Consider the following 12,585-nt stretch of genomic DNA (forward strand, 5'->3'; position numbering starts at 1 on the left):
TAATAGGAGTCATCTTTATATATTTTAAACATGTTAAGTCGATGCATTTCTTTCCCTGTTAATAAAAAAAGGTACAGAATAAAAAGTAAACAGAGGAAACAGGAGAACTAAACAGAGTCAATAACAATATCTTCACGGACAAGTTTGGTCACTTAAAAACACAAACTTTTTCTGGTTTTCAACCACTCTTCACAAACTAAATGTTTCAGATATGGCTGGTCAGCAGGCCAGCTTTTCAGGACATTAAGCGCAGCCCATCACAGGATCATCCAAAAAATACATTGATACTTCCAGGATGCTGGTGTGGACTTCATGGAGTTCTGTGCATAAAATTAAGAAAGCCCTTCCAACAGTGATGTTCAAGGCCAGGACCATCCATCTCCCAATCGTGTAGCCATCCAGGATTCATAAGGCTAGATTTCATTAGGCAAGAGAACAGTTCGCTCCTCCTCTGAGCTAAGGATGTTTTGAGGTTTAGATCTACATTGAGGGACAGAAGAGGAAAATCTCAATATTTCTCATCTTGAAAGAAAACTCTAATATCTACATCTCTACCCAACTAACTCCTTAAAAGTGTCTACCAAGTGATGAGCCTCAGAGTGCCCAGAAAACTGCTAACTGGAAGAACAGATTTAAAATGGTATTTCTTTTACATTCCCACAGGCTGACTTTGAAAGGGAGAAAAAAGCCCAAAAGTTGATCATACCTTCTTCTTCTCCTTGAGTGCTCCAGTAAATAAAACAAGCCCATCGCTAATCCCTTTAACACAATTAGAGGTATAGGTTAATGTAAATCCTCCAAGTCAAATTCTTCCACACATATAAAGAAAATGAAAGTCAAAGACTGGTTATACTCACACTTATTAGAGCCCACAGACCTTGTATTGCTGCTGCCCATTCAAAACCAATTTTCTCAAGCAGAAATCCACCCAGTGTTGGTCCTATAAAAGCACTAACAATGGAAAGAAAAAGAGTATTAAAGAGTGTAAAAAATAATTACTTCATAAAAGCCACATGATCTCTCAATCATAGGTCTTCTTTGAATTGGAACTATGAGTACTAAACAAAAAAAAATCCCAAATTCCTGAGCATTGGGAATTTAAACAATTCTAAAATTATAACTTCTTCTGAAAAGTTGGTGGCTTACATAAAAATAGAAGACATGACATGCATTCAAAAGAATTTTTATATTATTCTATTCTCAGTATTTGCATCTAACATAACTCAATTAAATATGTACTTATTGACTATATACTACATTGCTAGCATACTGTTATAGTTCTGGTATATGTTCTGGTATAGAAGATAAAAACAGATGAATGAATAAATAAATAAATTTTAAAAATCTGGGACATGTTTCTGTTAAAAAAACACAAGTATCACTTAAATAAGACAAACTATTGGGACCATTTTGATTAGATATTAAAACTGTTGGTATAACCACTGATTTTGGAGTCAGAGGGTGTGGATTAGAAATCTGGCTCTGATAAACTCCAGATATACTATCTGTCTTTGAAAATTTATCTGACCTCTCGATGTCTGTTTCTTCATCTGTAAAATGGGAATAGTATTTTCTGTCTTGCAGGTGTGAATAAATTCAATGACTACTCACCCAACTGACCACATTGCACTAAAAAGACCTGAGACAAGTCCCAATGTACTTAATCCTTCTTCGAATCCATTTTCACTGCAAAGAGAGACATGAGTGTATCCATTACTAAAAGGAAAACCCATGTGAAAGAAAAAATTGCGTGACACATAAATTAAGATAAACCAAGGATAATCTGGATAAAACCAACAGCAAGAACACTCCACTTCTAAGACAAAAAGGGAATCTAATTTGAAAGAATTTGTATAGTTAAATTTACTCCATGGTTTTCTAAAACTAATTTTATTTTATACATACATATATATATATATATATATATATAAAGACATGATATTAATCATGACCTATTTGCATTAAATGCTCACAAAAATATATAATTAAGAAATTCTTAAAATGAGATAAAGATGTAAAAAGAACAATGGGCAACTTTTAGAAAACACAAAGCCAGCTCCTTCTTCCTATGAGAAACACTGAACTGACCCAGCACAGCCATAGTATTTAGTGTTCTTCATTATCATGCCCATTAAACAAAAGAATGATGGCCAAATGACATATGCCTGGTCACTCTATGCTCTTGTATGGATTTCTCCCATGAAAGAGGAATACTAATGCCTTTCCATTTTGCTTTGGCTTCTCAAAATTACACATCTACTGAGGCATAAACCAAACCAAGCATCTATCCACAACTTATTTTACCTATTATTGTATTAATATTACTATATATTATTATTTATATTATTTCGTTATTATTTATACTATTTATATCACACCATTTATATGCTATGAAATAACAAAGATTTAATATTGGGAAAAAATATCCAACATCCTACAAAATTGGGAAATTCAAGAAAGCCTGTGATGCTCACCGCTACTCACAAGACAGCTCTTCAAGCAATGGAAGTAACTTACTATGCACAACTGAGAATCTCTGGGAAAGTTGGAATCACACTCATTCCAGCAGAGATGCCGCTTACCACTAAAGCTAGTACCAACAGCCAGAGCTGACTGCAAAAGAATTGTAGAAAAAACAGAAACAAAAAATTAGCATTTTAAGAGATGCAAATGCTAATGCTAAGGAGGGCAGGGTCCCAGAGAAGTTAGTTTAACAGATTAGGTGACTAGTCTCATTCTCATTCCAATCTGATTTCATTTCATTCAGTGAGAACACCCTTTAGCTCCTTATATTTTGGGGGGGGAAAAACCCAATTCGTCCTGATAGCTCAATCTCTTTGGTCACTTCATATAATATCTGGAGCCAGCTTGCCTTCTCACCATACGAAATCCTTTTACGACTGGCTAAAGTGTCAATACTAATACTGTTCCTCCAATCACTTGGCTTTGAAATTCAATTGACTAAAAAATGACATAGAAGGAGAGGGGTAAAGGAAGAGACAAGAATCTACTACTTGTTCCAGGTTGGGCAGTATGCCAGTTACTTAACATACATCATCCTGTTTAATCCTTGTGATATAAATACTATTGTAGGCTCCTTTTTGCAGACAAGAAAACTGAGGCTCCTGGAAGTTAAGTGACTTGCCCCAGTTCACACTACCAGTAAGTGGCAAAGACAAAATGCCAAGTCTGAGGGACTCTGAAATCCCTCTCTCCATGATATGTCTTATCCCAGAAGTAACCTGAAAATGTCTAAGAAGCTCACTTTATTTAGCAAATAAACTACATTTAGAAAGCTTTAATGAGGAACTACTACATATTAAGGATGATACAAAACAAAAAAAGGTTTGGTCCCTAAGGAGCAAGGAGGAAGAATAAAACACACACACACACACACACACACACACACACACACACACACACACACACACACACACACACACACACACACACACACACTGATTTTTTTCCCCTAAGAACTATCGACACACACACACACACACACACACACACACACACACACACACACACACACACACACACACTGATTTTTTTCCCCTAAGAACTATCGACTATAAAGGTTGGTAGCAAAAAATACTATTTTTAAAATAAAGAACAAACAAGTACACAATTGACACAGAGGGAGAATAAGCATTTTTCTCTTTTGATACAGATTTTATGCATTCCTATTTGCTTGTACCACTGCTAGGTTCCAATAAGGTAAAATACTGTCAGTCTAACAAATAACTCAGTAGAGTCCTAAATCAAAGTAATTATTTAAATATTAAGCCTCAAGATATTAATCCATCCCAGTATTACATCAAAATTTTTTAGAATAATTCTTAATGCTGTTTGGCCAAAAATACAGATGAACAAAAAAAATTACCTTTTAATGTGCAAGACAGGGACAGGTCCTAAGAGCATGTAGCACCCTGCTGTAATTAAGTTTCCAAAAACCAGAAGCCATTTCCTTAGATGCTGGTAAAGAGAAAGAGAGTCTAAAGAAATTCTTAGAGGTAAAGACCCTGCATAATCAAACAATATAAAAAATCATTAAAGAACACAAGTCAGGATATCCAAAAATTCAAACGTATTAAAGAAAATAAAACTTTACATTTAAGAAAAACTAAGTAGATGATAAACTCAAAAGCAAGGACAATATAACACAAAATAGGGAATGGGCAAAGAGAAAGTTATTCCTGGGAAAGGGAGTTTACTGCAGATTTTGCATGTGATGAACTATTCCAAATATAACAATTTAAAGAGCAGTTACCATGAGGAGCCCACTAAGTAGTTACAATAACTAGAAAAATCACATTATTTACAAAGTACCTGCTATAGACTGAATGCTTTTGTCCTCCCAAAATTCATGTTAAATACACGTTAAATCAATGTGATGGTGTTAGGAGGTGTACCTGTGGGTGGTAATTAGGTCATGAAGGTGGAGCCCTTAGGAATGAGATTAGTGCCCTTATAAAAGGGGCCTCAGAGGGCTCTCTTGCCTCTTCTGCCATGTGAGGTTACAGTGAAAAGGCAGCCACGTATGAACAAGGAATCTGGCCCACACCAGACACCAAATCTGCTGGCACTTTGACCTTGGCCTTCCGCCCTTCAGAACTATGAAAGATAAATTTCTATTGTTTATCAGCCCCCAAGTTTATGGTATTTTGTTATAGCAGTCTGAACAGACTAAGATGGTAACCAATAAAATCATCCCTTATAAACTACTTGAATCAGGTTAAAAATTACAGGAGTACAATATCTGTTCAGTTATATAAGACTATGTCTTAAAGCTTCGAACACTGTTTTAAGATACTTGCTTTTTGTCACCTAGGTTACTAAGTAATCCCCACGTTATTTATTTTATTTTATTTTGGTGGCTAGCTAGTATCAGGATCTGAACCCTTGACCCCTCAGTGTTATACCACTGTGCTCTAACCAACTAAGCTAACCGGCCAGTCCAGTCCCTACATTATTTAGGTCTTGATAAATATATATGCAAATCTAATGAACAGAGAAATGCAAAAAATAAGCACTAAAGCCATAGAAGTTTGGGATCCGGCTAATGCTACTAGTACTGTATGCTAGTCATTTGGACTGAATGATTTAGACCAAGTTAAAAGAGAATAAAAGGAATTTTCTGTTAGGATGGCTATGGGATAAAATACATATTTTTGTGGCCAATCCTTTTACTCTGACAAAAAACCTAAATTATCTGTTCCTAAAGCAGAATCTCTCAATTTGATCAAATCCCATAAAAACCTCTGGAATTCTGCCCTAATTATTAAGATCAAGCCTTTTTTCTTTTTTTTTTTTAATCAATGGAGCTTTTTCCTTTAGAAAGTCTGATCCAATAGTTTTTCAACAGTTTTATCAAGGACTCCTTTTTTCACAGATGAAGCAATTAAAAGGGAATCTACTCAGGGTGGTGGCTGAGGTTAGAAGACATGGGAACCTCTCCATCAGTCCAATCAAATATGTCGGTTCCAACCAATGGACCCCTAGAGTCCCAGAGGAATAGCTGGAAAATCACTGGTCTAAACATACAAAAGGAACTCAAATATAAAGTAAGTGTACATACCGGCATTTTGTCACTCAGTAGACCAAATAGTGGTGAAGAAATGGCATAGGATACTGCCAAACCCAGGAATACCAGTCCCACATATCCAGCTGGTAAATTAAACTGTAAAAGAAATCCTGAATTAAAGTTACATGGTTAAGTCAGTTTTTAAATCAACATCCATCTTTTCCTTCTACCATTTCTTCAGCTCTTATTACCATGAGTCTACTAATAACACCGAGCATTCTTCCTAATTTTTGTCTTACCTTTGTAATGGGTTACTTTTTCACTATGGGGAAAAAAAATAACTAGAGTCAGAAGACCTAGATTTTTTGCGTTGCAGCATTTGATGTTAAACATATAATTTTGCTTCTATGAATCATAGCATTTATATATGTAAACTAGTGTATTCCCAATTTTAGTGTGCATAAAAATTACCTGGAGAGCTTATTAAAAGAGGTTCCTAGACCCCAGACCTAGGATTTCTGATTCACAAAGTCTGGGATGGGGCCTGAGAATGTGCATTTCTAACAAGCTGCTGGGTGATGCTAACAGCCCACAGGCTGCACTTTGAGGTACACTTGTGTGAAAAACACTAAAGATAATGTCTACATTACCTGTCTCAAAGGGATATTAATATCTATCTAATTTAAAAATTAGATAGTGTGACACATTTTAGAAAGCCTTTTAAATCTGTGAGCTATCATGTAACTTTGATACTGTCACTATTACCAACATGATATAAATGCTTTTATAAAATTTGGTTTTCTGGGCCTGGCCCGTGGCTCACTCGGGAGAGTGTGGTGCTGATAACACCAAGGCCACGGGTTTGGATCCTATATAGGGATGGCCGGTCGGCTCACTGGCTGAGCGTGGTGCTGACGACACCAAGCCAAGAGTCGAGATCCCCTTACCGGTCATCTTTTAAAAAATAAATAAATAAATAAAATAAAATTTGGTTTTCTAAGTTGTCTTCATTTTCCTTAATTAATATCCTTAACTAATGTTCTTCCTTTTTTTTTTTTTTTTTTTGGTGGGTGGCCAGTTCGGGGATCTGAACCTGTGACCTTGGTATTTACAAGGCTGTTCTCTAACCAACTGAGTGTTAGTAAACGGACCATGCTCAAACTTAGTTAAGCTCAAACAAATGGAGGGATAGCAGATGATGCCCAAGCCAGACCTACAAAGACATGAGCAAGATCTTAGAAAGGAGACCAATGTTTTGGCCACTTAATGAAAAGCTTCTTTCCTTTATACTGAATCAGATCCCGAGCTCATAGAATTAGACCCCTAGCTCATAGAGATGTCACAGCAGGAAGGTACAGGCTACCTCAGTGTGCAGTTCCATTCTTCCTTCTCAGAGCTGCTCAAAGGTCTGCCCACAAAGCAGGGCCCAAGAACAAACAACTATGCCCACCTGCTACAATGCAGAGCTCTTCAACAATCGGGCTACTCACCTTCTCCAAGACAAACAGAGACAAAGTAGGATCAAGGAAGCCAAAACATGCACTGAGTGAGTTGATGACAAAGGCTATAAGGCCAATCTTGGGTAAAGTGATAAGTTTCCAGAACGAGTGTTCACCTGCATCAGATTCTTTGGGGTAAAAATGAAAAAAATAAATCATAGCAATTAAATTCTCCTACCTTTATCTTTTAACGTATTTTGAAAAGTAAAACTGGTAAGGCCATCTTTATCTGCTAATCAAAATAATGTACCTCTGAGTTTGCCTAAAATTATATGCTGTCAACAACTGCACATAAGTTATTCAAACCTAGAGGCTACATTCAATTTTATTAAAAATAACTTTTCAAATTTAAAAAGAATCAATTGGAATCAGAGTGTGAGAGGATGATGATGGGATTTCAGGTTATAGGGTAACCTAGAAGTAAGGCCTTCCCCAGAAGGGATACAGAATATGCAAAGACTGATTTGGTGCATGGGAAAAGCATCACCAGAGCGATACCAAGGAACAAAGTGTGTATGTGCTTAGAAAAAACCTGCATTAATTTTTAAAAAGACTGGGGAGGGAAAGGGAAAAAGTAATTGTGAAGAAGCACAGGTAATTTTGGGGGTGATGGATAAGTTCATTGTTATGATTATGTGGTTTCACTCATGTATATGTATTTAAAGACTTACAAAATTGCATACATCACACATGAGCAGTTTATTGTATGCCAATTATACCTTAATGAAACATGAAAATAAAAATTTTAAAATAAATGAAAAAAAAAAAAAAAAGACAATTTTTTTTTCTTCTACTGGCAAAGCAAATTCTGGATTGAAAAGGGTGCTATTGAATCCTATGTAAATTACATTTAGCATTCAAAGTCAATTGAACATCAACCTTACTTCCCATCATTTCTCCCAAAATAACTTCATTGTTCCAAGCATCAGGCATGGCTATTTCCAAGCCTCCAGTCATATTGCATGACTCCTTTCTTTTTTTCCTGCTAATTTTTCATATTGTATTTACTCTACAAGGACTGGCTCTGGCCCTAATTCTTCCATATATTTTACCTTTCTTCACTTTCCTACAGTACTTTTAGTCTATCTACAAAAATTAACATCAAAATTATATTTTGCTTTGTATGTTTACTGTTGTTTGGTGACTTTCCTCTCTTCCAATTAACTTACTGAACAAAATCTTTGCTTAGCTAGGCACATGCAAAATACTGGGCATACAAAAATAAACAAGACAGACCCAGACCCTGTTATTGCAGAGAAATTACAATGATGAGTGGAGAGAGCTTGGATGGAGCTAGGAGGGTATCTACTGGAGCACATGAGAGAGATGCCTTAAAACACCAGGGAGGGCTGTATAGGAAAGGCTTTCAGAAGTAGTGAAATCTAAGCTGGTACCTAAAGAATGAGCTTGAGATGAGCAAGCAAAGAAGGAAGAAAGAATAATGAAGGCATATTATTGGAAGACTCAGAAGTGAGGAGAAACTATACTGTGTTTAAGAAAATGAAAGAGAAGATGCAAAGTATGTAGACTGAGATTGGGGTAGGGTATGCAAACACCGTGGGAAGAGATCATACTGCAGAGGATGAAGTGATAAGATTATGGAGGATCTCATAAAATATGCTAAGAAGCCTGGAAGATCATTAAGGACTTCAAGCAGAAAATGAGAATCAGACATGTGGTTTAGAGAGATCTCTCTTCCGCCCTTTGGAGGATGGAGGCAGGGGAACTGGCTAGGCTGTCATAGTGGTCCTGGTCAGAAATGATATTGGGTGTGGAAGCTCTTTGAGGGCCAGGATCAGCCCTCAGATACCCTCATTTCTCGAACAGCACCAAGCACATTTCATTACTCTATAAATACTTGTTGAATAATGATCAAGTATGGAGCAAAGTACAAAAAAGTCATAAAGTATGTTTCAACTATTTTAGGTCGACTTTTTCAGGATACAAGACAAAAAAGTCAAACCTTGGTGTTAATTTCTTAATTATCAGCTAACCATTCAATGATAAACCAATTCTGAGCATAGCCCCCAATACTCAACTACAGAAACATTACAGTATGCAGTTCTACTTAGGGAAAGTGCACCACCATGTGGCTCAGCAAGGTATTGCTAGCAGGAAGACAAGTTGGTGCGAATTTTGAATCGATACTAAGTGTGTTAATGAGTCACCTTCACAATATAAATTACCAAAGATTCCAATTACAATTGGTTGCATTTATTGTACATATAAGAAGTGCTACGTATTTATGTAATAAGACAAACTATTATGGCATAAATGATCCCCTTCCCTAAAATCCAGGATGGGAAAAGGAGTTATCACAATAAGTACATAAAAAATCCATGAAAATGAACAAATAATTAGTTTAATTAATTTGTCGAAGAAGACTAAAAAATGAAAACTTTGGGTGCTACCTGATTCAAGGGCCACATAGCAGAATCACCTGGGGAGCTTTTCAAAGTTACTTGGGTACTCTTATTGCTTTCTCCAAATTCTGATACATTCTTCTTGAAGACACTTGACTCCCTGGTTGATAATGCCTGCCTCAGGAAGCTACTGTTAGAGATGGTGATGTGGGCTAGTCCTCAGGTATGACGAGGCTGGAAAGAGGCTGAGTACGTGCCACTACCTTTTCAACATCTACTCTAATGATCTAGAATGTTTAGAAAAACTCCCCAGGAGAAGAAATACAAATTAAGTTTTGCAGGATGAGCAGGGTTAGGTAGAGTGGAAGGGAGATATGTCAAATCGTGTGACTTATCTACTTAAGTCTAACAAGAGCTCCTACTGGCTTTCAGGATAAAGTTCACATTTCATGGATTTAAGGATTTTTAAAAAAATTTTAATTGACGGTGTTTTCAAGATGGCGGTGGCTGCGGCGCTTGGCGCGGAGTAGCTGAGGTGGAAAAGGCAGCCACTGGGCCTCAGGCAGCCGGGAAACCTGTGGACCTTCCTCTCGCCATCTCTTAAGGGAGGACTGCTGCTGCTGACCGGTCGTGGGGGCTGACTGCCACTTTGCCCCCAGCAGGAGAGGCTGCCTCATTTACAGGCAACTGCTTTGAAGTGTGGAGCAGGAAAAGAACTGTTTCTTAGCTGCAAAAGCGAGTCTCTAAACAGGGAACACGGTGTCAGGGCTGCTGTGGATGCAGACAGGATCCCGGAGGCCGGGGCCGCGCTGAAGGTGGCCAGCTGCCCTATTCAGGATTCGAGGTTTCAGGCCGGCATTAAAGAAGATTCCTGGGAGCGCCCGAGACGCACCGCAACTGAACAGCCCGAGGCGGCAGCGGCCGAGAACGGGGAAGGTGACAAATCAGAGGCAGGGACTGAGCGCCCGACCTGGCACAGCCCTGTGAGTGACCCCTGGCCCAGCCCTGTTTGGGGGGCTAACGCCCACCCAGCTCCCGCCTACATGACTGGTTCACTCACCGCCCCGGGGCTGCCTCCATTTTCCCAGGTGCTGGCAGCTCCGCCCAGCTTGGCCGTCACTGAGACTTCCCACTAGCTTGGCCCGGCGCGGGGCTTTCCGGAGCCTGCGGGCCGGCCTCCCCTCCCACTCCCTCTGCGGTTCTCTGGCGGGGCTGGTGGCGTGGGGCGTCCCCGGCCAGTGTAGGGAGGGCAAGGAAGTACAGGTGGGCCAACTGTCACTCCACCACACCCTGGACTCTGGCCCCCGGTAAACTTCCTGTTACTGGGAGGCAGATACCATCTCTGTGGCCTCCAGTTCGGAAAAAAGCCTAACGAATTTCTGGTTGGGAATAGTGTGGTAGGAGAGTTCCCAGGTCCGCTTGAACCTGCCGGAGAGCTGGCTGCAGGTGGGCGCTAGATTTGGTCTATGCCGGGGGGATACAAAGGTGAACAAGTCCCGAGAAAGATCTACACAGTGCTACAAAGGCACCCAGAGCGACTGGTCGTCTGTGCCTACCAGAAACCTGGTAGACTTCCTGGGTGAGGCGGTGCCGAGCAGAGTATTGAAGGCCCATCAGATAGACGAGGGTTGCAGAAGACACGCCCCAGCCCAGCACAGTGCGCACAGAGTGGGGAGACATGCGGCCAGGGAGGGGGAGACTTGACAGAAACCACACACCCTGTGGGGTCACCACTGCACGATCTAACAGCCTGGGCCAGAGCACACGGAACAGGGAGAAGTCCTGCACAGGAAGTGAAAGCTCAACAGAGATCACACACCCTGTGGTACATGATCCACCAGCCCAGCAGAGTCCAAGCTGACCAGAATGGTGGCTCCCCGGAGAAGCCCAAGACCCAAGGCAACCACACACACAAGGCACTAGAGGCCAACTGAGCAGTCACGGAGGTAGCCATACCAAATTGGCAACCACAGCAACATCCTAGTTAGTCATTAGTCTCAAACCGGTGGACTGTGAAACCCCTGCCACAATGAATAAACATCAAAAAAAAAGATACCAGAAATACAAAAAATCAAGAAAGTACACCACCAAAAGTTAATAAATCTCAAACTCTAGATCCTATAGAACAAGAAGCCCTTGAAATGACTGACAAGGAATTTCGAGTGATAATTCTAAGTAAAGTGAATGAGATACAAGAAAACACAGCTAGACATCATGATGAAATGAGGAAAAGTATACAGGATCTGAAAGAGGAAATGTACAAGGAAATCAATGTCCTGAAAAAAACTGTAGCAGAACTTGCTGAACTGAAGAAGTTATTCAGCGAAATAAAAAACACAACGGAGAGTTTAACCAGCAGGCTTGTCGAAGTTGAAGAGAGAACCTCTGAACTTGAAGATGGGCTGTTTGAAATAACACAAGCAGACAAAAAGAAAGAAAAAAGAATCAAGGACATGGAGGAAATCTGAGAGAGATATCAGACAACTTTAAGTGCTCAAATATCCGAGTCATGGGTATTCCAGAAGGGGAGGAAAATGGAGATTCCATTGAAAACATATTCAAAAAAATAGTGGCAGAAAACTTCCCAGGTATAGGAAAAATCACAGATCTTCAGATCCAGGAAGCTCAACAATCCCCAAACGTATTCAACCCAAAAAGGCCTTCTCCAAGACATGTCATAGTCAAATTGGCAAAACTCAGAGACAAAGAGAGAATCTTAAAAGCTGCAAGAGAGAAGCGTCAAACCACCTATAAGGGAGCCCCAATCAGGCTAACATCAGACTTTTCATCACAAACCCTAAAAGCCAGAAAGGAATGGGATGATATTTTCAAAATACTAAAAGACAAAGATTGCCAGACAAGAATACTCTACCCTGCAAGGCTATCCTTCCGAAATGAAGGGCAAATAGTATATTTCTCAGACAAACAAAAACTGTGGGAGTTCACCACCACACGACCACCCTTACAAGAAATCCTCAAGGGAGTACTGGGTTTGGTTCCTGAAAAATAACTACCACTGCCATAAAAACCCAAGGAAAATCAATACCCACTAGTATAATAAAAATGGCATTCATGAAGAGAAAACAAGCAAACAAAAATGCTATCTACAACCTAAGGAACCAACAAACACAGAAACCAGACAGTAAATCAGAAAGCAAGGAACAAAAGACACCTAAGACAACCAAACAACCAATAA

The 12,585-nt window shown here is 39.4% G+C and overlaps 1 protein-coding gene across 1 annotated transcript in view; it reads right to left on the reverse strand.

The window, feature by feature from the left end:
- Positions 1–413: 413 nt before the first annotated feature.
- Positions 414–12,585, reverse strand: part of SLC18B1 (solute carrier family 18 member B1) — a 29,034-nt gene continuing 16,862 nt past the window's right edge. Inside the window, exons 7-14 of the mRNA XM_063098366.1 lie at positions 7,018–7,154; positions 5,582–5,683; positions 3,887–3,978; positions 2,518–2,613; positions 1,612–1,686; positions 858–951; positions 707–759; positions 414–480 (exon numbers count right to left, since the gene is read on the reverse strand). Coding sequence (XP_062954436.1) covers positions 414–480; positions 707–759; positions 858–951; positions 1,612–1,686; positions 2,518–2,613; positions 3,887–3,978; positions 5,582–5,683; positions 7,018–7,154 — 716 coding nt within the window. The remainder of the gene's footprint in view (positions 481–706; positions 760–857; positions 952–1,611; positions 1,687–2,517; positions 2,614–3,886; positions 3,979–5,581; positions 5,684–7,017; positions 7,155–12,585) is intronic.

Source organism: Cynocephalus volans, chromosome 5 (assembly GCF_027409185.1).
Source record: "Cynocephalus volans isolate mCynVol1 chromosome 5, mCynVol1.pri, whole genome shotgun sequence".
Lineage (NCBI taxonomy): Eukaryota > Metazoa > Chordata > Mammalia > Dermoptera > Cynocephalidae > Cynocephalus > Cynocephalus volans.